The following is a 25,565-nucleotide window of genomic DNA, read 5'->3' as shown; positions in this document are numbered from 1 at the left end:
GACGTACAAGTGTAGGAGTGTACCAAAGTGGGTCAGAGGTACATGTGTGGCAGTGTACCACAGTGGTACAAAGGTACAAGTGTGGGAGTGTACCATAGAGGAACAGAGGTACAAGTTCAGGAGTGTACCACAGTGGTACAGAGGTACAAGTGTGGAGGTGTTCCACAGTGGTGGAGAGGTACAAGTGTGGGAGTGTACCACAGTGGTACAGAGGTACAAGTGTGGGAGTGTGTCACACTGGCACAAAGGTATAAGTGCAGGAGTGTACCACAGTGGTACAGAGGTACAAGTGTGGGAGTGTATCACAGTGGTGCAGAGGTACAAGTGTGGGAGTGTACCGTAGTGGCACAGAAGGACAAGTGTGGGAGTGTACTATAGTGGTATAGAAGTAAAAGTGTGGGAGTGTGGAGAAATTTTCTCCAGGAGGGGGGTATCCGCCCCCTTCAGCCCCTTCAGCCCCTTTCTGCCCTGAGGGGCCCAGCCCTCTCAGAAGGGGCAAATATCTTGTTTACTGCTACAGTGAGTAATTGATCACAGATGCTGTTCGAGTATGCGTGGTCAAATGACCTCTGCTCCTTGCAGTCCAGTGTTGCAAAGTGTATTTTTATAAGAGACAGTACATCTCTTACTTTAGCAGGACAATTAAGGGAAATCCTGCTCCCACTTTATCACCATAGTAAAGATAGTGGACATTGTTGTCTATGCTTAAGACAGCAAGAATCAAACATTCTGCTTTGCTTCATCGAGGAAGTGGCAAGGAAGCAAAAAGTACTAGGTCAGCTTTTTTTTTGTGCTAGGGGAGCAACGGCGTGGGGCACTGTGGCGTCTTCAGATTACTTTTGACTCTACTGAGAGTGACACTGACGCCAGAATAACCAACAAAGAACACTGATCTGTGGGTTAGTGTGGACAAAGTGTCTCACAAAACACGATAAACACTTACAGAGAAGTGTGATCAACTTCTTAGTGATATTGTGTGAACAATTGTTGATGAACAGTGTAACAACGAGTGTTGCGATCCAACAGAGTGTAGTGCGACATTCTTCAAAGAATACTATTCTTCAATCAACTCAACGGATATCTGGGCATAATTACGGGTCAGATACATATACCCAGGTAAGTGTTCTAACTCGTGATGTACTACTGTTGACTGCGCAGTTGAGCATAAAGTCGTGAGTTAGTCACTTATCTTAAACCCCGGTGATATGCGGACCATTGAGTCCACACAAGTAGGTATTTTGTCAGCCATCAGTGAATGAAATATGCTGACATAACACCCCCTAGGGGTAATTTATAATCTTACAAATTATATTTCTTGACAGCCCATGTTGAGATGGTTTCGACAGCTTCTAGACCTCGTCTGCAGGGGCGGCTGTGCAGGCGATGAGTTGTCCTTCTAAGATAAGTATAAGTCTTTAAACTTAACTGTTAATGCCATTTCTCAACATAAATTGGTCCTTCGAACCGGATAAAGTCCACACTGTGGTCCAAATATGTTGTACTACAGTGTACAAATAACCTATGAGCCAAGGTCCTTCGAAAAAAGCTGTAAAACTAGTGTTTTACAATATAAATCAGTATAAATGAGTCCCTCCAGACTCAATCACAGAGAATGGATAGCCAAAAGAAAACGGGCGTTCACCCAGCGTTCACCCAAAGAAAACGGGAGCTGGGTGACTCACCCAACAAGAAAACGGGGGATGGTACCCTGCATCCACTGCTCCAATCTCGAAAACAATTTATGTTGAGAAATGGCATTACCAGTTAAGTTTAAATACTTATACTTAACTTAAAAGGACAACTCATCGCCTGCACAGCCGCCCCTGCAGACAAGGTCTAGAAGCTGTCGAAACCATCTCAACCTGGGCTGTCAAGAAATATAATTTGTAAGATTATAAATTACCCCTAGGGGGTGTTATGTCATTCACTGATGGCTGACAAAATACCTACTTGTGTGGACTCAGTGGTCCGCATATCACCGGGGTTTATGATAAGTGACTAACTCACGACTTTATGCTCAACTGCGCAGTCAATAGTAGTACATCACGAGTTAGAACACTTACCTGGGTATATGTATCTGACCCGTAATTACGCCCGGATATCCGTTGAATTGATTGAAGAATAGTGTTCTTTGAAGAATGTCGCACTACACTCTGTTGGATCGCAACACTCGTTGTTACACTGCTCATCAACAATTGTTCACACAATATCACTAAGAAGTTGATCACACTTCTCTGTAAGTGTTTATCGTGTTTTGTGAGACACTTTGTCCACACTAACGCACAGATCAGTGTTCTTTGTTGGTTATCCTGGCGTCAGTGTCACTCTCAGTAGAGTCAAAAGTAATCTGAAGACGCCACAGCGCCCCACGCCGTTGCTCCCCTAGAACAAAAAAAAAAAGATGACCTAGTACTTTTTGCTTCCTTGCCACTTCCTCGATGAAGCAAAGCAGAATGTTTGATTCTTGCTGTCTTAAGCATAGACAACAATGTCCACTATCTTTACTATGGTGATAAATAGGGAGCAGGATTTCCCTTAATTGTCCTGCTAAAGTAAGAGATGTACTGTCTCTTATAAAAATACACTTTGCAACACTGGACTGCAAGGAGCAGAGGTTATTTGACCACGCATACTCGTACAGCATCTGTGATCAATTACTCACTGTAGCAGTAAACAAGATATTTGCCCCTTCTGAGAGGGCTAGAGGTACAAGTGTGGGAGTGTACCACAGTGGTGCAGAGGTACAAGTGTTGGAGTGTACCGTAGTGGCACAGAAGGACAAGTGTGGGAGTGTACTATAGTGGTATAGAAGTAAAAGTGTGGGAGTGTACCATAGTGGTACAGAGGTACAAGTGTGGGAGTGTACCATAGTGGTACAGAGAAACAATGGGAGCGTACAATAGTGGTACAGAGGTACAAGTGACGGACTGTATCCAAGTGGTACAGAGGTACAAGTGTGGGAGTGTACCATAGTGGTACTGAGGTAAAAGTGTGGATGTGTACCATATTGGTACAGAGGTACAAGTGTGGGAGTGTACCATAGTGGTACAGAGGTACAAGTGTGGGACTCTACCATACTGTTACAGAGTAACAAGTGTGGGAGTGTACCATAATGGTAAAGAGGTACAAGTGTGGGAGTGTACCACAGTGTTACAGAGGTACAAGTGGGGCTCTATCATAGTCGTAAAAGGTACAAGTACGGGATTGTACCATTGTGGTACAGAGGTACAAGTGTGGGACTGAAACATAGTGGTACAGAGGTACAAGTGTGTGATTTTACCATAGTGGTAGAGAGGTACAAGTGGGGGAGTGTACCAGAGTGGTACAGAGGTACAAGTGAAGGACTCTAACATAGTGGTACAGAGGTATAATTGTGGGTGTGTACCATGGTGGTACAGAGGAACAAGTGTGGGAGTATTCCATAGTGGTACAGAGGTAAAAGTGTGGGAGTGTACCACAGTGGAACAGAAGTACAAGTGTGTTAGTGTACCATAATGGTACAGAGGTGCAAGTGTGGCACTGTATCATAGTGGTACAGGGCACAAGTCCGGGATTGTACCATAGTGGTACAGAAGTACAAGTGTGGGATTGTACCATAGTGGTACAGAGGTACAAGTGAGGGACTGCAACATAGTGGTACAGAGGAACAACTGTGGGAGTGTACCCTAGTAGTACAGAGGTAAAAGTGTGAGTGTACTATAGTATACCGTAGTTTTACCTTTGTACCACTACGGTACACTCCCACAGTTGTTCCTCTGTACCACTATGTTGCAGTCCCTCACTTGCACCTCTGTACCACTATGGTACAATCCCACACCTATACTTCTGTACCACTATGGTACAATCCCGCACTTGTACCCTGTACCACTATGATACAGTCCCACACTTGTACTTCTGTACCACTATGGTACACTCCCACACTTGTACTTCTGAACCACTATGGTACACTCCCACACTTTTACCATAGTGGTAAAGAGGAACAAGTGTGTTACTGTACCACAGTGGTACAGAGGTACAAGTGTGGAAGTGTACCACAGTGGTACAGAGGTACAAGTGTGGGAGTGTACCACAGTGGTACAGAGGTACAAGTGTGGAAGTGTGCCAGAGTGGTACAGAGGTACAAGTGTGGGAGTGTACCACAGTGGTACAGAGGTACAAATGTGGGAGTGTACCACAGTGGTACACAGGTACAAGTGTGGGAGTGTACCACAGTTGTACAGAGTTACAAGTGTGGAAGTGTACCACATAGGTACAAGTGTGGAAGTGTACCACAGAGGTACAAGTGTGGGAGTGTAACACAGTGGTACAGAGGTACAAGTGTGGGAGTGTGCCACAGTGGTACAGTGATATAAATATGGAAGTGTACCACAGAGGTACAAGTGTGGAAGTGCACCACAGTGGTACAGAGGTGCAAGTGTGGGAGTGTACCACAGTGGAACAGAGGCACAAGTGTGGGATTGTACTATAGTGGTACAGAGGTACAAGTGTGGGAGTGTACAACAGTGGTACAGAGATACAGGTGTAGGAGTGTACCACAGTGGTGCAGAGATACAAGTGTTGGAGTGTATCACAGTGGTACAGAGGTACAAATGAGGGAGTGTACCACAGTGGTACAGAGGTGCAAGTGTGGAAGTGCACCACATGGGTACAGAGGTACAAGTGTGGGATTGTACCACAGTGGTCCTGAGGTACAAGTGTGGGAGTGAACCACAGTGATGTAGAGATACAAGTGTGGGAGTGTACCACAGTGGCACAGAGGTACAAGTGTGGGAGTGTACCACAGTGGAACAGAGGTACAAGTGTGGGAGTGTACCACAGTGGTACAGAGGTACAAGTGTGGAAGTGCATTAGAGTGGTAGAGAGGTACTTGAGTGGGAGTGTACCACAGTGGTACAGAGGTACAAGTGTGAGAGTGTACAAGAGTGGTACAGAGGTACAGGTGTGGGAGTGAACCAGAGTGATACAGAGGTACAAGTGTGGTAGTGTACCACAATGGCACAGAGGTACAAGTGTAGGAGTGTATCAGAGTGGTACAGAGGTACAAGTGTGTAAGTGTACCACAGTGGTACAGAGGTACAAGTGTGGGAGTGTGCCACAGTGGCACAGAGGTACAAGTGTGGAAGTGTACCACAGTGCTACAGAGGTACAAGTGTGGGAGTGTACCACAGAGGTACAGAGGTACAAGTGTAAGAGTGTACCACAGTGGTACAGAGGTACAAGTGTGGAAGTGTACCACAGTGGTACAGAGGTACAAGTGTGGGAGTGTACGACAGTGGTACAGAGGTACAAGTGTGGAAGTGTACCACATAGGTACAAGTGTGGAAGTGTACCACAGAGGTACAAGTTTGGGAGTGTAACACAGTGGTACAGAGGTACAAGTGTGGGAGTGTACCACAGTGGTACAGTGGTACAAGTGTGGAAGTGTACCACAGAGGTACAAGTGTGGAAGTGTACCTCAGAGGTACAGAGGTGCAAGTGTGGGAGTGTACCACAGTGGAACAGAGGCAGAAGTGTTGGATTGTACCACAGTGGTACAGAGGTACAAGTGTGGGAGTGTACCACAGTGGTACAGAGATACAAGAGTGGGAGTGTACCACAGTGGTACAGAGGTACAATTGTGGGAGTGTACCACAGTGGTACAGAGGTACAAGTGTGGAAGTGTACCACAGCGGTACAGAGGTACAAGTGTGGAAGTGCACCACATTGGTACAGAGGTACAAGTGTGGGATTGTACCACAGTTGTACAAAGGTACAAATGTGGGAGTGTACCGTAGTGGAACAGAGGTACAAGTTCAGGAGTGTACCACAGTGGTACAGAAGTACAAGTGTGGAAGTGTACCACAGTGGTGGAGGGGTACAAGTGTGGGAGTGTACCACAGTGGTACAGAGGTACAAGTGTGGGAATGTGTCACACTGGTACAAAGGTATAAGTGCAGGAGCGTACCACAGTGGTACAGAGGTACAAGTGTGTGAGTGTACCACAGTGGTACAGAGGTACATGTGTGGAAGTGTACAGTAGTGGTACAGAAGGAAAAGTGTGGGAGTGTACTATAGTGGTATAGAAGTAAAAGTGTGAGAGTGTACCATAGTGGTACCGAGGTACAAGTGTAGGAGTGTACCATAGTGGTAGAGAGAAACAGTGGGAGCGTACCATAGTGGTACAGAGGTAGAAGTGAGGGACTGTATCCAAGTGGTACAGAGGTACAAGTGTTGGAGTGTACTATAGTGGTACTGAGGTAAAAGTGTGGGTGTGTAAAATAGTGGTACAGAGGTACAAGTGTGGGAGTGTACCATAGTGGTACAGAGGTACAAGTGTGGGACTCTACCATACTGTTACGGAGTAACAAGTGTGGGAGTGTACCATAATGGTACAGAGGTACAAGTGGGAGTGTGCACAGTGTTACAGAGGTACAAGTGTGGATCTCTATCATAGTCGTACAAGGTACAAGTACGGGATTGTACCATTGTGGTACAGAGGTACAAGTGTGGGACTGTAACATAGTGGTACAGAGGTACAAGTGTGTGATTTTACCATAGAGGTACAGATGTACAAGTGAGGGACTCTAACATAGTGGTACAGAGGTATAACTGTGGGTGTGTACCATGATGGTACAGAGGTACAAGTTTGGGAGTGTACCATAGTGGTACAGAGGTATAAGTGTGGGACTCTACCATAGTGGTACAGAAGTACAAGTGTGTTAGTGTACCATAATGGTACAGAGGTACAAATGTGGCACTGTATCATAGTGGTACAGGGTACAAGTGAGGGACTGCAACATAGTGGAACAGAGGAACAACTGTGGGAGTGTACCCTAGTGGAACAGAGGTAAAAGTGTGAGTGTACTATAGTGTACCGTAGTTTTACCTCTGTACCGCTACGGTACACTCCCACAGTTGTTCCTCTGTTCCACTATGTTGCAGTCCCTCACTTGCACCTCTGTACCACTATTGTACAATCCCACACTTGTACTTCTGTACCACTATGGTTCCATCCCGCACTTGTACCCTGTACTACTATGATACAGTCCCACACTTGTACCTCTGTACCACTATGGTACACTCCCAAACTTGTACTTCTGTACCACTATGGTACACTCCCACACTTTAACGATAGTGGTAAAGAGGAACAAGTGTGGGACTGTACCACAGTGGTACAGAGGTACAAGTGTGGAAGTGTACCACAGTGGTATAGAGGTTTAAGTGTGGGAGTGTACCACAGTGGTACAGAGGGACAAGTGTGGAGTTGTACCACAGTGGTACAGAGGTACAAGTGTGGGAGTGTACCACAGTGGTACAGACTTACAAGTGTGGGAGTGTACCACAGTGGTACACAGGTACGTGTGTGGGAGTGTACCGCAGTTGTACAGAGATACAAGTGTGGAAGTGTACCACATAGGTACATGTGTGGAAGTGTACCACAGAGGTACAAGTGTGGGAGTGTAACACAGTGGTACAGAGGTACAAGTGTCGGGGTGTACCACAGTGGTACAGTGGTACAAGTGTGGAAGTGTACCACAGAGGTACAAGTGTGGAAGTGTACCACAGTGGTACAGAGGTGCAAGTGTGGGAGTGTACCACAGTGGAACAGAGGCACAAGTGTGGGATTGCACCATAGTGGTACAGAGGTACAAGTGTGGGAGTGTACCACAGTGGTACAGAGATACAGGTGTGGAAGTGTACCACAGTGGTACTGAGGTACAAGTGTAGGAGTGAACCACAGTTATGCAGAGATACAAGTGTGGGAGTGTACCACAGTGGCATAGAGGTACAAGTGTGGGAATGTACCACAGTGGTACAGAGGTACAAGTGTGGGAGTGTACCACAGTGGTACAGAGGTACAAGTATGCGAATGTACAACAGTGGTACAGAGGTACAAGTGTGGGAGTGTAACACAGTGGTACAGAGGTACAAGTGTGGAAGTGCACCAGAGTGGTACAGAGGTACATGTGTGGGAGTGTACCACAGTGGTACAGAGGTACAAGTGTGGAAGTGTAACACAGTGGTACAGAGGTACAAGTGTGAGAGTGTACCACAGTGGTACAGAGGTTCAAGTATGGAAGTGTACCACAGTCGTACAGAGGTACAAGTGTGGGAGTGTAAAACAATGGTACAGAGGTACAAGTGTGGGAGTGTACCACTGTGGTACAGAGGTACAAGTGTGGGAGTGTACCACAGTGGTACAGAGGTACAAGTGTGGGAGTGTACCACAGTGGTACAGAGGTACAAGTGTGGAAGTGTACCACATAGGTACAAGTGTGGAAGTATACCACAAAGGTACAAGTGTGGGAGTGTAACACAGTGATACAGAGGTACAAGTTTGGGAGTGTACCACAGTGGTACAGTGTCACAAGTGTGGAAATGTACCACAGAGGTACAAGTGTGGAAGTGTACCACAGTGGTACAGAGGTACAAGTGTGGGAATGTACCGCAGTGGAACAGAGGCAGAAGTGTTGGATTGTACCACAGTGGTACAGAGGTACAAGTGTGGGAGTGTACCACAGTGGTACAGAGGAACAAGTGTGGGACTGAACCACAGTGATGCAGGGGTACAAGTGTGGGAGTGTAACACAGTGGTACAGAGGTACAGGTGTGGAAGTGTACCACAGTGGTACAGAGGTATAAGTGTGGGAGTGCACAAGAGTGGTACAGAGGTACAAGTGTCGGAGTGAACCAGAGTGATACAGAGGTACAAATGTGGTTGTGTACCACAATGGCACAGAGAGTACAAGTGTGGGAGTGTATCAGAGTGGTACAGAGGTACAAGTGTGTAAGTGTACCACAGTGGTACAGAGGTACAAGTGTGGGAGTGTGCCACAGTAGTACAGAGGTACAAGTGTGGAAGTGTACCACAGTGGTACAGAGGTACAAGTGTGGGAGTGTACCAGAGTGGTGCAGAGGTACAATTGTGGAAGTGTACCAGTGTGGTACAGAGGTACAAGTGTGAGAGTGTACCACAGTGGTACAGAGATACAAGTGTGGAAGTGTACCACAGTGGTACAGAGGTACAAGTGTGGGAGTGTACCACAATGGTACAGAGGTACAAGTGTGGGAGTGAATCTCAGTGGTACAGAGGTACAAGTGTGGGAGTGTACCACAGTGGTACAGAGGTACAAGTGTGGGAGTGTACCACAGTGGTACAGAGGTACAAGTGTGGAAGTGTACCACATAGGTACAAGTGTGGAAGTGTACCACAGAGGCACAAGTGTGGGAGTGTAACACAGTGGTACAGAGGTACAAGTGTGGGAGTGTACCACATTGGTACAGTGGTACAAGTGTGGAAGTGTACCACAGAGGTACAAGTGTGGAAGTGTACCACAGTGGTACAGAGGTACAAGTGTGGGAGTGTACCACAGTGGAACAGACGCACAAGTGTTGGATAGTACCACAGTGGTACAGAGGTACAAGTGTGGGAGTGTACCACAGTGGTACAGAGATACAAGTGTGGGAGTGTACCACAGTGGTACAGAGGTACAATAGTGGGAGTGTACCACAGTGGTACAGAGGTACAAGTGTGGGAGTGTACCACAGTGGTACAGAGGTACAAGTGTGGGAACGTACCACAGTGGTGGAGAGGTACAAGTGCGGGAGTGTACCACAGTGGTACAGAGGTACAAGTGTGGGAGTGTGTCACACTGGTACAAAGGTACAAGTGCAGGAGTGTACCACAGTGGTACGGAGCTACTAGTGTGGGAGTGTACCACAGTGGTGCAGAGGTACAAGTTTGGGAGTGTACCACAGTGGTACAGAGGTACAAGTGTTGGAGTGTACCAGATTGGTACAGAGGTACAAGTGAGGGACTCTAACATAGTGGTGCAGAGGTATAATTGTGGGTGTGTTCCATGGTGGTACAGAGGTACAAGTGTGGGAGTGTACCATAGTGGTACATAGGCATAAGTGGGACTCTACCATAGTGGTACAGAGGAACAAGTGTGGGAGTGTACCATAGTGGTACAGAGGTAAAAGTGTGGGAGTGTACCACAGTGGTACAGAGGTACATGTATGGGAGTGTACTACCGTGGTTGAGAGGCATAAGTGTGGAAGTGTACCACAGTGGTACAGAGGTACAAGAGTGGGAATGTACCACAGTGGAACAGAGGCACAAGTGTTGGATTGTACCACAGTGGTACAGAGGTACAAGTGTGGGAGTGTACCACAGTGGTACAGAGGTACAAGTGTGGGAGTGTACTACAGTGGTACAGAGGTGCAAGTGTGGGAGTGTACCTCAGTGGTACAGAGGTACAAGTGTGGAAGTGTACCACAGTGGTACAGAGGTACAAGTGTAGGAGTGTACCACAGTGGTACAGTGGTGCAAGTGTGGGACTGAACCACAGTGATGCAGAGGTACAAGTGTGGGAGTGTACCACAGTGGCACAGAGGTACAAGTGTGGGAGTGTACCACAGTGGTACAGAGGTAAAAGTGTGGGAATGTACAACAGTGGTACAGAGGTACAAGTGTGGAAGTGCACCAGAGTGGTACAGAGGTATATGTGTGGGAGTGTACCACAATGGCACAGAGGTACAGGTGTGGAAGTGTGCCACAGTGGTACAGAGGCACAAGTGTGGGAGTTCACAAGAGTGGTCCAGAGGTACAAGTGTGGGAGTGAACCAGAGTGATACAGAGGTACAAGTGTGGTAGTGTACCACAATGGCACAGAGAGTACAAGTGTGGGAGTGTATCAGTTTGGTACAGAGGTACAAGTTTGTAAGTGTACCACAGTGGTACAGAGGTACAAGTGTGGGAGTGTGCCACAGTGGTACAGAGGTACAAGTGTGGAAGTGTACCACAGTGGTACAGAGGTACAAGTGTGGGAGTGTACCAGAGTGGTACAGAGGTACAATTGTGGAAGTGTACCACAGTGGTACAGAGGTACAAGTGTGAGAGTGTACCACAGTGGTACAGAGGTACAAGTGTGGAAGTGTACCACAGTGGTACAGAGGTAGAAGTGTGGGAGTGTACCACAATGGTACAGAGGTACAAGTGTGGGAGTGTACCTCAGTGGTACAGAGGTACAAGTGTGGGAGTGTACCATAGTGGTACAGAGGTACAAGTGTGGGAGTGTACCACAGTGGTACAGAGATACAAGTATGGAAGTGTACCACATAGGTACAAGTGTGGAAGTGGACCACAGAGGTTCAAGTGTGGGAGTGTAACACAGTGGTACAGAGGTACAAGTGTGGAAGTGTACCACAGAGGTACAAGTGTGGAAGTGTACCACAGTGGTACAGAGGTACAAGTGTGGGAGTGTACCACAATGGAACAGACGTCCAAGTGTTGGATTGTACCACAGTGGTACAGAGGTACAAGTGTGGGAGTGTACCACAGTGGTACAGAGATACAAGTGTGGGAGTGTACCACAGTGGTACAGATGTACAAGTGTGGGAGTGTACCACAGCGGTACAGAGGCACATGTGTGGAAGTGCACCACATTGGTACAGAGGTACAAGTGTGGGATTGTACCACAGTGGTACAGAGGTACAAGTGTGGGAGTGTACCACAGTGGTACAGAGGTACAAGTGTGGGAACGTACCACAGTGGTACAGAGGTACAAGTGTAGAATTGTGCCCCAGTGGTATAGAGGTACAAGTGTGGAAGTGTACCACAGTGGTGGAGAGGTACAAGTGCGGGAGTGTTCCACAGTGGTACAGAGGTACAAGTGTGGAAGTGTGTCGCACTGGTACAAAGGTACAAGTGCAGGAGTGTACCACAGTGGTACAGAGCTACAAGTGTGGGAGTGTACCACAGTGGTGCAGAGGTACAAGTGTGGGAGTGTACCACAGTGGTACAGAGGTACAAGTGTTGGAGTGTACCACAGTGGTACAGAGGTGCAAGTGTGTGATTTTACCATAGTGGTACAGAGGTACAAGTGGGGGAGTGTACCAGAGTGGTACAGAGGTACAAGTGAGGGACTCTAACCTAGTGGTACACAGGTATAATTGTGGGTGTGTTCCATGGTGGTACAGAGGTACAAGTGTGGGAGTGTACCATAGTGGTACATAGGTATAATTGGGACTCTACCATAGTGGTACAGAGGAACAAGTGTGGGAATGTACCATAGTGGTACAGAGGTAAAAGTGTGGGAGTGTACCACAGTGGTACAGAGGTACATGTATGGGAGTGTACCACAGTGGTTGAGAGGCATAAGTGTGGAAGTGTACCACAGTGGTACAGAGGTACAAGTGTTGGAGTGTACCACAGTGGTACAGAGGTGCAAGTGTGGGACTGAACCACAGTGATGCAGAGGTACAAGTGTGGGAGTGTACCACAGTGGCACAGAGGTAGAAGTGTGGGAGCGTACCACAGTGGTACAGAGGTACAAGCGTGGGAGTGTACCACAATGGCACAGAGGTACAAGTGTGGGAATGTACAAGAGTGGTACAGAGGTACAAGTGTGGGAGTGAACCAGAGTGATACAGAGGTACAAGTGTGGTAGTGTTCCACAATGGCACAGAGGTACAAGTGTGGGAGTGTGCCACAGTGGCACAGAGGTACAAGTGTGGAAGTGTAAGTCAGTGGTACAGAGGTACAAGTGTGGGAGTGTACCAGAGTGGGACAGAGGTACAAGTGTGGAAGTGTAACACAGTGGTACAGAGGTACAAGTGTGAGAGTGTACCACAGTGGTACAGAGGTTCAAGTATGGAGGTGTACCACAGTCGTACAGAGGTACAATTGTGGGAGTGTAAAACAATGGTACAGAGGTACAAGTGTGGGAGTGTACCACTGTGGTACAGAGGTACAAGTGTGGGAGTGTACCACAGTGGTACAGAGGTACAAGTGTTGGAGTGTACCTCAGTGGTACAGAGGTACAAGTGTGGAAGTGTACCACATATGTACAAGTGTGGAAGTATACCACAAAGGTATAAGTGTGGGAGTGTAACACAGTGGTACAGAGGTACAAGTGTGGGAGTGTACCACAGTGGTACAGTTTCACAAGTGTGGAAATGTACCACAGAGGTACAAGTGTGGAAGTGTACCACAGTGGTACAGAGGTACAAGTTTGGGAATGTACCGCAGTGGAACAGAGGCAGAAGTGTTGGATTGTACCACAGTGGTACAGAGGTACAAGTGTGGGAGTGTACCACGGTGGTACAGAGGTACAAGTGTGGGACTGAACCACAGTGATGCAGAGGTACAAGTGTGGGAGTGTACCACAGTGGCACAGAGGTACAAGTGTGGGAGTGTACCACAGTGGTACGGAGGTACAAGTGTGGGAATGTACAACAGTGGTACAGAGGTATAAGTGTGGGAGTGCACAAGAGTGGTACAGAGGTACAAGTGTGGGAGTGAACCAGAGTGATACAGAGTTACAAGTGTGGTAGTGTACCACAATGGCACAGAGAGTACAAGTGTGGGAGTGTATCAGAGTGGTTCAGAGGTGCAAGTGTGTAAGTGTACCACAGTGGTACAGAGGTACAAGTGTGGGAGTGTGCCACAGTGGTACAGAGGTACAAGTGTGGAAGTGTACCACAGTGGTACAGAGGTACAAGTGTGGGAGTGTACCAGAGTGGTACAGAGGTACAATTTTGGAAGTGTACCACAGTGGTACAGAGGTACAAGTGTGAGAGTGTACCACAGTGGTACAGAGGTACAAGTGTGGAAGTGTTCCACAGTGGTACAGTGGTACAAGTGTGGGAGTGTACCACAATGGTACAGAGGTACAAGTGTGGGAGTGAATCTCAGTGGTACAGAGGTACAAGTGTGGGAGTGTACCACAGTGGTACAGAGGTACAAGTGTGGGAGTGTACCACAGTGGTACAGAGGTACAAGTGTGGAAGTGTACCACATAGGTACAAGTGTGGAAGTGTACCACAGAGGTACAAGTGTGGGAGTGTAACACAGTGGTACAGAGGTACAAGTGTGGGAGTGTACCACATTGGTACAGTGGTACAAGTGTGGAAGTGTACCACAGAGGTACAAGTGTTGAAGTGTACCACAGTGGTACAGAGGTACAAGTGTGGGAGTGTACCACAGTGGAACAGACGCACAAGTGTTGGATTGTACCACAGTGGTACAGAGGTACAAGTGCGGGAGTGTACCACAGTGGTACAGAGATACAAGTGTGGGAGTGTACCACAGTGGTACAGACGTACAATAGTGGGAGTGTACCACAGTGGTACAGAGGTACAAATGTGGGAGTGTACCACAGCTGTACAGAGGTACATGTGTGGAAGTGCACCACATTGGTACAGAGGTACAAGTGTGGGATTGTACCACAGTGGTACAGAGGTACAAGTGTGGGAGTGTACCACAGTGGTACAGAGGAACAAGTGTGGGAACGTACCACAGTGGTACAGAGGTACAAGTGTAGGATTGTGCCACAGTGGTACAGAGGTACAAGTGTGGAAGTGTACCACAGTGGTGGAGAGGTACAAGTGCGGGAGTGTACCACAGTGGTACAGAGGTACAAGTGTGGGAGTGTGTGACACTGGTACAAAGGTACAAGTGCAGGAGTGTACCACAGTGGTACGGAGCTACAAGTGTGGGAGTGTACCATAGTGGTACAGAGGTAAAAGTGTGGGAGTGTACCACAGTGGTAGAGAGGTACATGTATGGGAGTGTACTACTGTGGTTGAGAGGCATAAGTGTGGAAGTGTACCACAGTGGTACAGAGGTACAAGGGTGGGAATGTACCACAGTGGAACAGAGGCACAAGTGTTGGATTGTACCACAGTTGTACAGAAGTACAAGTGTGGGAGTGTACCACAGTGGTACAGAGGTACAAGTGTGGGAGTGTACCACAGTGGTACAGAGGTACAAGTGTGGAAGTGTACCACAGAGGTACAGAGGTGCAAGTGTAGGAGTGTACCACAGTGGTACAGAGGTGCAAGTGTGGGACTGAACCACAGTGATGCAGAGGTACAAGTGTGGGAGTGTACTACAGTGGCACAGAGGTACAAGTGTGGGAGTGTACCACAGTGGTACCGAGGTACAAGTGTGGGAATGTACAACAGTGGTACAGAGGTACAAGTGTGGAAGTGTACCAGAGTGGTACAGAGGTATATGTGTGGGAGTGTACCACAGTGGTACAGAGGTACAGGTGTGGAAGTGTGCCACAGTGGTACAGAGGTACAAGTGTGGGAGTGCACAAGAGTGGTACAGAGGTACAAGTGTGGTAGTGTACCACAATGGCACAGAGAGTACAAGTGTGGGAGTGTATCAGAGTGGTACAGAGGTACAAGTGTGTAAGTGTACCACAGTGGTACAGAGGTACAAGTGTGGGAGTGTGCCACAGTGGTACAGAGGTACAAGTGTGGAAGTGTACCACAGTGGTACAGAGGTACAAGTGTGGGAGTGTACCAGAGTGGTACAGAGGAGCAATTGTGGAAGTGTACCACAGTGGTACAGAGGTACAAGTGTGAGAGTGTACCACAGTGGTACAGAGGTACAAGTGTGGAAGTGTACCACAGTGGCACAGAGGTAGAAGTGTGGGAGTGTACCACAATAGTACAGAGGTACAAGTGTGGGAGTGTACCTCAGTGGTACAGAGGTACAAGTGTGGGAGTGTACCATAGTGGTACAGAGGTACAAGTGTGGGAGTGTACCACAGTGGTACAGAGATACAAGTGTGGAAGTGTACGACATAGGTACAAGTGTGGAAGTGTACCACAGAGGTTCAAGTGTGGGAGTGTAACACAGTGGTACAGGGGTACAAGTGTGGGAGTGTACCGCATTGGTACAGTGGTACAAGTGTGGAAGTGTACCACAGAGGTACAAGTGTGGAAGTGTACCACAGTGGTACAGAGGTACACGTGTGGGAGTGTACCACAATGGAACAGACGTACAAGTGTTGGATTGTACCACAGTGGTACAGAGGTACAAGTGTGGGAGTGTACCACAGTGGTACAGAGATAGAAGTGTTGGAGTGTACCACAGTGGTACAGAGGTACAATAGTGGGAGTGTACCACAGTGGTACAGAGGTACACGTGTGGGAGTGTACCACAATGGAACAGACGTACAAGTGTTGGATTGTACCACAGTGGTACAGAGGTACAAGTGTGGGAGTGTACCACAGTGGTACAGAGATAGAAGTGTTGGAGTGTACCACAGTGGTACAGAGGTACAATAGTGGGAGTGTACCACAGTGGTACAGAGGTACACGTGTGGGAGTGTACCACAATGGAACAGACGTACAAGTGTTGGATTGTACCACAGTGGTACAGAGGTACAAGTATGGGAGTGTACCACAGTGGTACAGAGATAGAAGTGTTGGAGTGTACCACAGTGGTACAGAGGTACAAGTGTGGGATTGTACCACAGTGGTACAGAGGTACAAGTGTGGGAGTGTACCACAGTGGTACAGAGGTACAAGTGTGGGAACGTACCACAGTGGTACAGAGGTACAAGTGTAGGATTGTGCCACAGTGGTACAGAGGTACAAGTGTGGAAGTGTACCACAGTGGTGGAGAGGTACAAGTGCGGGAGTGTACCACAGTGGTACAGAGGTACAAGTGTGGAAGTGTGTCGCACTGGTACAAAGGTACAAGTGCAGGAGTGTACCACAGTGGTACAGAGCTACAAGTGTGGGAGTGTACCACAGTGGTGCAGAGGTACAAGTGTGGGAGTGTACCACAGTGGTACAGAGGTACAAGTGTTGGAGTGTACCACAGTGGTACAGAGGTGCAAGTGTGTGATTTTACCGTAGTGGTACAGGGGTACAAGTGGGGGAGTGTACCAGAGTGGTACAGAGGTACAAGTGAGGGACTCTAACCTAGTGGTACAGAGGTATAATTGTGGGTGTGTTCCATGGTGGTACAGAGGTACAAGTGTGGGAGTGTACCATAGTGGTACATAGGTATAAGTGGGACTCTACTATAGTGGTAATGAGGAACAAGTGTGGGAGTGTACCATAGTGGTACAGAGGTAAAAGTGTGGGAGTGTACCACAGTGGTACAGAGGTACATGTATGATAGTGTACCACAGTGGTTGAGAGGCATAGGTGTGGAAGTGTACCACCGTGGTACAGAGGTACAAGTGTTGGAGTGTACCACAGTGGTACAGAGGTGCAAGTGTGGGACTGAACCACAGTGATGCAGAGGTACAAGTGTGGGAGTGTACCACAGTGGCACAGAGGTAGAAGTGTGGGAGCGTTCCACAGTGGTACAGAGGTACAAGCGTGGGAGTGTACCACAATGGCACAGAGGTAGAAGTATGGGAGTGTACCACAGTGGTACAGAGGTACAAGTTTGGGAGTGTACCACAGTGGTGGAGAGGTACAAGTGTGGGAGTGTACCACAGTGGTATAGACGTACAAGTGTAGGAGTGTACCAAAGTGGTTCAGATGTACATGTGTGGCAGTTTACCAAAGTGGTAGAGAGGTACAAGTGTGGGAGTGTACCATAGTGGAACAGAGGTACAAGTTCAGGAGTGTACCACAGTAGTACAGAGGTACAAGTGTGGAAGTGTACCACAGTGGTGGAGAGGTACAAGTGCGGGAGTGTACCACAGTGGTACAGAGGTACAAGTGTGGGAGTGTGTCACACTGGTACAAAGGTACAAGTGCAGGAGTGTACCACAGTGGTACAGAGCTACAAGTGTGGGAGTGTACCACAGTGGTGTAGAGGTACAAGTGTGGGAGTGTACCGTAGTGGTACAGAAACACTAGTGTGGGAGTGTACTATAGTAGTATAGAAGTAAAAGTGTGGGAGTGTACCATAGTGGTACAGAGGTACAAGTGTGGGAGTGTACCATAGTGGTACAGAGAAACAGTGGGAGTGTACCATAGTGGTACAGAGGTACAAGTGAGGGACTGAATCCAAGTGGTACAGAGGTACAAGTGTGGGAGTGTACCATAGTCGTACTGAGGTAAGTGTGGGTGTGTACCATAGTGGTACAGAGGTACATGTGTGGGAGTGTACCATAGTGGTACAGAGGTGCAAGTGTGGGACTCTACAATACTGTTACAGAGTAACAAGTGTGGGAGTGTACCATAATGGTACAGAGGTACAAGTGTGGGAGTGTACCATAGTGTTATAGAGGTACAAGTGTGAGGCTCTTTCATAGTCGTACAAGGTACAAGTACGGGATTGTACCATTTTGGTACAGAGGTACAAGTGTGGGACTGTAACATAGTGGTACAGAGGTGCAAGTGTGTGATTTTACCATAGTGGTACAGAGGTACAAGTGGGTGAGTGTACCAAAGTGGTACAGAGGTACAAGTGAGGGACTCTAACATAGTGGTACAGAGGTATAATTGTGGGTGTGTTCCATGGTGGTACAGAGGTACAAGTGTGGGAGTGTACCATAGATGTACAGAGGTATAAGTGGGACTCTACCATAGTGGTACAGAGGAACAAGTGTGGGAGTGTACCATAGTGGTACAGAGGTAAAAGTGTGGGAGTGTACCACAGTGGTACAGAAGTACAAGTGTGTTAGTGTACCATAGTGTTACAGAGGTACAAGTGTGGCACTGTATCATAGTGGTGCAGGGTACAAGTGCGGGATTGTACCATAGTGGTACAGAAGTACAAGTGTGGGATTGTACCATAGTGGTACAGAGGTACAAGTGAGAGACTGCAACATAGTGGTACAGAGGAACAACTGTGGGAGTGTACCCTAGTGGTACAGAGGTAAAAGTGTGAGTGTACTATAGTGTACCGTAGTTTTACCTCTGTACCGCTACGGTACACTCCCACAGTTGTTCCTCTGTACCACTATGTTGCAGTCCCTCACTTGCACCTCTGTACCACTATGGTACAATCCCACACTTGTACTTCTGTACCACTATGGTACAATCCCGCACTTGTACCCTGTACCACTAAGATACAGTCCCTCACTTGTACCTCTGTATACCACTATGGTACACTCCCACACTTGTACTTCTGTACCACTCTGGTACACTCCCACACTTTTACCATAGTGGTAAAGAGGAACAAGTGTGGGGCTGTACCACAGTGGTACAGAGGTACAGGTATTCGGGGTGTCTTGATACTGGCTCTTGATCTTGTGAATTGAAGCTACCTTCCCTTTCAATGGATCAAACCTACTGACTCCCTCCAGTCCCCGTCAGCTGTGTATCGGATGCGGGTTTAGCGCTTTCCCATTAATATTACTTTAAATGCTGCTACTACTACTATTACTACTAATAATAATGATAATAATAAAATATAAAAATATTATTTTTCTTGATAAATTAGACACATGTGCAACACTTGGGTATTTTCATTGAGGGAACGTTTCGCCACACAGTGGCTTCATCAGTCCATACAAGGAATGGTGAAGAACAGGGGGAGTTTGAGGTAATCAGTCCCTCAGCCTTGAGTCGACGCAATGAGTCTATCAATGTTGAAAAGAATATAGGATATGTGCGAAGTAACTGCTTATAGGCAGATGAGGTGATGCAGTCGTAGGTTGTGACACACTTGAGTAATTCACATGTGGAAGTAGGTCATGCCTAATGGTTAGGCTGAGGCTGACTGACTGATTGCCTCAAACTCTTCCTTTTCTTCACCATTATCCTTTGTATGGACTGATGAAGCCACTTTGTGGCGAAAAGTTTCCTCAGTAAAGGTACTCAAGTGTTGCACATGTGTCTAATTTATCAACTTGTTGGTTCTCTGAACATTCATCTTCATTATTTTTCTTATTCTTATTATTATCAACATCATCATCATCCTCATTATTGTATTTATAATTATGATGTTGATGTTATAACATCTCAGTAAAAAGAGATGCAGGATCATGTTCTTGAAGATGGTTTAGTGAGTTGGTTGGTTAATGGGGTTAACTTAGAGGCTGTCTTGTACTCGAGGGGGTCTTGAAGATTGCCTGCCTCTTGTACTCGAGGGGGTCTTGAAGACTGCCTGCCTCTTGTACTCGAGGGGGTCTTGAAGACTGCCTGCCTCTTGTACTCGAGGGGGTCTTGAAGACTGCCTGCCTCTTGTACTCGAGGGGGTCTTGAAGACTGCCTGCCTCTTGTACTCGAGGGGGTCTTGAAGACTGCCTGCCTCTTGTACTCGAGGGGGTCTTGAAGACTGCCTGCCTCTTGTACTCGAGGGGGTCTTGAAGACTGCCTGCCTCTTGTACTCGAGGGGGTCTTGAAGAATGCCTGCCTCCTGTTCATAACCTGTCAAGGAGACATATTCCCGGAAACGAGAATTAAAGTGAACTTTCAGTGCATATACGTTAGGAGATATATACCTCTCAATGTAAATACACCGAGAGATATGTACATCAGGGTGTTGATGTCCTGTGTCCGGTAAGAACGAAGAGAACAAACCACAGTGTTCTGTCGCACTTAACATGTAAACAAAACATAACTTCCACGCACAAAGGAACAAAGCCTCCATTGTTTAATTTTTTTTTTTAGGGGTTGCACCAGGTAACCCTTAGTGTGTTCTCCGGTGTATTCGTACATTAACAAAAACGTGCAAAATAACCAGTGAGAAAACAGTGAAATTCTAAGCGATGCCGGGTGTGAGAAATCACGAAAGCTCATCCAAATCCCATTTTTTCACTGCGGTTATTTCTCATATTGTGACATCACCTGTTTACTGTGGTCTTTATTGCATAAAATATTGTATTAATATACGAAAATCCGCAAAACATATGTTGTGAACCCGAATAAATCATTATCAACATTCAACGTGAGCCTAGCCATCTCACTAGTCACTCCTAAATCCTTTTCTTAATTAATGTTGCAAAAAGGATTCAGGAGTTCTGGTTAGCAGTAATCTGAAATCAAGACAATAGTGCATAAGTGTTTGCAATAAAGTTAACGGAATCCTTGGCTTCATATCTAGAAGTATAAATAATAGAAGTCCTCAGGTTGTTCTTCAAATCTGTATATCATTGCTTAGGACTCATTTAGATTATGCCGCACAGTTCTAGTCACCGTATTACAGAATGGATATAAATGCACTGGAAAATGTACATAGGAGGATAACAAAACTGATCCCATGTATCAGAAATCTTCCCTATGAGGATAGATTGAAGGACCTTGAATCTGTACTGTCCAGAAAGGAGAAGAATTACGGAGGATTTGATTGAGGTATATAAATGGAAAACAGGAATTAATAAAGGGGATGTAAATAGCGTGCTAAAAACATGTAGCCTAGATAGGACTCGCAGCAATGGCTTTAAGTTGGAAAAAATTCAGATTCATGAAGGATACAGGAAAGCACTGGTTTAGTAATAGAGTTGTGGATGAGTGGAACAAACTCCTGAGTACAGTTATCGAGGCTAAAACGTTGTGTAGTTTTAAAAATAGGTTAGATAAATGCATGAGTGGGTGTGGGTGGGTGTGAGTTGGACCTGGCTAGCTTGTGCTACTAGATCAGATGCCGTGCTCCTTCCTTAAATGAATGTGACCTGACCTAACTATGTTAAGGCATTGGCTTAAGCAGGTGAGAGAATTGGACCTACCTCGCATGGGCCAGTAGATCTGCTGCAGTATTCCTTCTTTCAGTAACTGCTCTCTTCCCATGAACTAACAAAAAACAATTGAATTTATTGTCATAAAAACTTCATAGCAGCTGTGTGTCTAGAGATAAATTTATGCTGTTTGATTTTAACAAACTTGTTCAAGATGCGTCTTCATGACGTAAGATTGAAACTAGCCTAGGCTACGTCTCCATGACGCAGGATTGTTTAGAGATTATCCCAGGCTACGTCTCCACGACGCAAGATTGTTAAGAGACTAGGCTACGTCTCCACGACGTAAGTATGGAGATATTTTCTCCAGGGAGGTGGATATTGGCCCCTTCAGCCCCTTCAGCCATTTTCAGCCCTTTCAACCCTCTCAGAAGGGGCAGGCATCGCTTCTGCATGATCAACAATTTAATTGGAAGCTGATGCTGTACCAGCGTGTGTCATAAGAACATAAGAAAGAAGGAACACTGCAGCAGGCCTACTGGCTCATTCGAGGCAGGTCCAAGTCTCCTACCGGCTTAAGCCAATGCCCCAACCTAGTCAGGTCAGGTCACATTCACTTAAGGAAGGAACACGGCAACTGACCTAGTAGCACAAGCTAATCAGGTCCAACTCACACCCACTCACACCCACTCAGGTATTTATCTAGCCTATTTTTAAAACTACACAACGTTTTAGCCTCTATAACTGTACTCGGGAGTTTGTTCCATTCATCCACAACTCTATTACCAAACCAGTGCTTTCCTACATCCTTCCTGAATCTGAATTTTTCCAACTTAAAACCATTGCTACGAGTCCTGTTTAGGCTAGATATTTTCAGCACGTTATTTACATCCCCTTTATTTATTCCTGTCTTCCATTTATACACCTCAATCATATCCACCTTAATTCTACGCCTTTCTAGAGAGTGCAGACTCAGGGCCCTCAGTCTATCCTCATAGGGAAGATTTCTGATACATGGGATCAACTTTGTCATCCTCCTTTGTATGTTTTCCAGAGCATTTATATCCATTCTGTAATACGGTGACCAAAACTGTGCAGCATAATCTAAATGAGGTCTAACCAAGGATATATAGAGTTGAAGAACAACCTGAGGAGACTCCTATTATTTATGCTTCTTGATATGATGCCAAGGATTCTGTTAGCTTTATTGCGAACACTTATGCACTGTTGTCTTGGTTTCAGATTACTGCTAACCAAAACTCCTAAATCTTTTTCACAATCTGTAATATTAAGATCTACATTATTTAGTTTATATGTGGCATGGTTATTTTCCAGTCCAACATTTAGAACTTTGCATTTGTCTATATTAAACTGCATCTGCCACTTCTCCGACCACTGCATCAGTCTATTCAAATCTTCCTGGAGTGCTCTAATGTCCTCGTCAGAATGAATTCGGTGGCCTATTTTGGTGTCGTCGGCAAACTTGCTTATGTCGCTCTTTATGCCCTCATCAGTGTCGTTTACGTAGATTGTGAACAACAGGGGGCCCAACACTGACCCCTGTGGAACACCGCTCGTGACGCTTCCCCACTCTGATTTCTCCCCATTTATGCAAACTCTCTGCTGCCTATTTGTCAACCATGCCTCTATCCAGGAAAAAATTTCTTCTCCTATTCCATGTGCCTTAATTTTCCTCAATAGTCTCTGATGTGGGACCCTGTCAAAAACCTTACTTAAGTCCATATACACAATATCATATTCATTACCATGATCTACCTCCTCAAATACCTTAGTGATAAAAGTTAATAAATTCGTAAGTCATGAACGCCCCTTTGTAAAACCATGCTGAGATTTGTTGATTAATTTGTGCTTTTCAAGGTGGCTACGAATCGCCTCGGCAATTATTGATTCCATAAATTTTCCCACTATGGAGGTTAGGCTTATTGGTCTATAGTTCGAAGCTAAGGACCTGTCACCTGCTATGAAAATAGGTATCACATTTGCCATTTTCCACTTATCTGGCACCAAGCCAGTCTGTAGTGATATATTGAAAAGATTAGCCAGAGGTTTGCTAAGCTCCTCTTTACATTCCTTTAGAACCCTTGCATACAGTTCATCAGGGCCTGGGGATTTGTTAGGTTTTAATTTATCTATTTGCCTAAGGACCATGTCACTTGTGACCCTAATTGTGCATAGTTTATTATCATCCTGTTCTACATAATTTATTATTTCTGGAATATCGCTAGTATCTTCCTGTGTAAAAACTGAGAGGAAGTATGTGTTAAAAATTCTACACATTTCCTTATCACTGTCCGTGAGCTGACCTGAATAACCTTTGAGTGGGCCTATCTTGTCCCTGACCTTACTTCTGTATACCTGAAAGAATCCGTTTGGGTTAGTCTTCGATTCCCTTGCAACTCTTTTTGCTTTTCTTATTCCCTTTTTATTTCTCTTTTTAACTGAATATATTGATTTCTTAATTGCACCTCTCCTCTATTGATCTGCCTATATATGGCTCTCTTTTGACCAATGAGATGTTTTAATCTATTGTTCATCCATTTAGGATCATTTTTGCTTGATCTGTTTTCCCTATTTGGAACATAAGTTGTCTGAGCAGCTAGAACCATGCCCTGGAAAACGTCATATCGGCAATCATCACCACCTACCTGACCCATAGTCAGGTCATTCCAGTTCAGCCCACCCAAGTAATTTTTCAGTCCTATGAAATCAGCCAAGCGGAAGTCAGGGACAGAGACTTGATTGTCATTATTAGGGGAATTCCATGATATATAAAAACTGAGTGATTTGTGATCACTTTCCCCAAGCTTATCATTAACCTAAAGATTATGTCATAATTAAGCCACTGCTTGCAAGAGATCAGTGTTGCAACCATAGGGTGGGTTAATGATAAAAAGGACTGTCTTTACTTAGCAGAAAAATTAAGGAAAACCCTGCACCCACTTTATTTACAAGTAGAGGCTATCATAAGCTATCGTCTATGCCCAGACAACAAGGAATCAAGCATCTTGTGTTAACTACTGTCGCAGTGTTTAACAGGAGGGCACACATGGCGAAGCCACAGCAGGACGATCAGACTGAAATAAGAGCTGGTACAAGGAACTCATGCTTCACGCTATAAGAACTAGCAAAGACGCCAGTGTTTCGCGCATTGCTGTGCCTCGGACAGTCTTAATATTTGCCGTAGAACGATTACAAGGAAGTGTGCTTAGCTTCATGTAGTGACATTACTGCGAAAGGACAAAGATTGAAGGACAGTGTAGTGTAACAGTGTGTATTGAGAACTATATAGACTAACAGCGCACTGTAAGACACTGTTCTTCAATCAGGACAGTGGATATTGGGGTAACTCTTAAGGGTCCGATACATATACCCAGGTAGGTCTGGTTAAGCATGTATTTAGTATATAGCTGCACAGCAGGTAACTAAAGCATAACCTAACTAGATTACCAAAACAGCTTATCATCTGCAGGCCATAGAGCCCAAAACTGTAAGTTGACTTGTCATTCACTGACTGAATGATATACTGATATAACACTCCTTTGGGGCAATTATTCTCCTTTTCGCTTACTTAGTCCTCATCAGCTACAGGGCTATAGAACAGCTGTTTCACATCGGAGGAGTCTTCTGGGTGTAGCTGCAGAAAGGTTGAGACAGCAACAAAGCTAAAGTATCCTCATTCCTGTACAGATACATAGCTTATATTGTACAGAAAATTCCCTTCAGTAAGATTGTTAAGAGACTTAACTAGGCTACGTCTCCATGATGCAAGACTGTCGTGTACATATTTGTGCCTTAAAAGGCATAGGTATGAAATCTGCATCATAGAGAATTGCTGCATAACTCTTTAGGTTATTTTACCTTATCCCACGTTATCTTACCTCTGCTTGCCTGGCGCCGCTGATGATAACAAGGGGAGACATGCCTATCCACACTCGCATCATCTGGCCGTACTCTCTCACCAACCAGACACCTAACTTGAAGAGTACTGCAACACACGTCAGAAACATTTTTAGTGGATAAAAAGAAGTGCAGTGTTATGCGATCTTCTATTGTCACTGTTTCTATACTACCATTGTGTCTTAATAAATCGTGAAGAGATTTTATACCATTTCTCTTCACCACTTTCACACATATATATATATATATATATATATATATATATATATATATATATATATATATATATATATATATATATATATATATATATATATATATATATATATATAGCCTGGA

At 45.8% G+C, this 25,565-nt stretch overlaps 1 protein-coding gene across 1 annotated transcript in view; it reads right to left on the bottom strand.

Annotated features, from left to right (window-relative positions):
- Positions 1-25,314, bottom strand: part of LOC128704412 (cytochrome P450 4c3-like) — a 48,532-nt gene extending 23,218 nt beyond the window's left edge. The window contains exon 1 of the mRNA XM_070087337.1: positions 25,208-25,314. Within this exon, the coding sequence (XP_069943438.1) occupies positions 25,208-25,270 (63 nt within the window). The 5' untranslated portion in view covers positions 25,271-25,314. The remainder of the gene's footprint in view (positions 1-25,207) is intronic.
- Between the last annotated feature and the right edge of the window lie 251 nt (positions 25,315-25,565).

This window comes from Cherax quadricarinatus, chromosome 2 (assembly GCF_038502225.1).
Source record: "Cherax quadricarinatus isolate ZL_2023a chromosome 2, ASM3850222v1, whole genome shotgun sequence".
In the NCBI taxonomy this organism is placed as follows: domain Eukaryota; kingdom Metazoa; phylum Arthropoda; class Malacostraca; order Decapoda; family Parastacidae; genus Cherax; species Cherax quadricarinatus.
The sequence above is the reverse complement of the archived record's forward strand: the minus strand, read 5'-3'. Positions and strand labels throughout refer to the sequence as shown.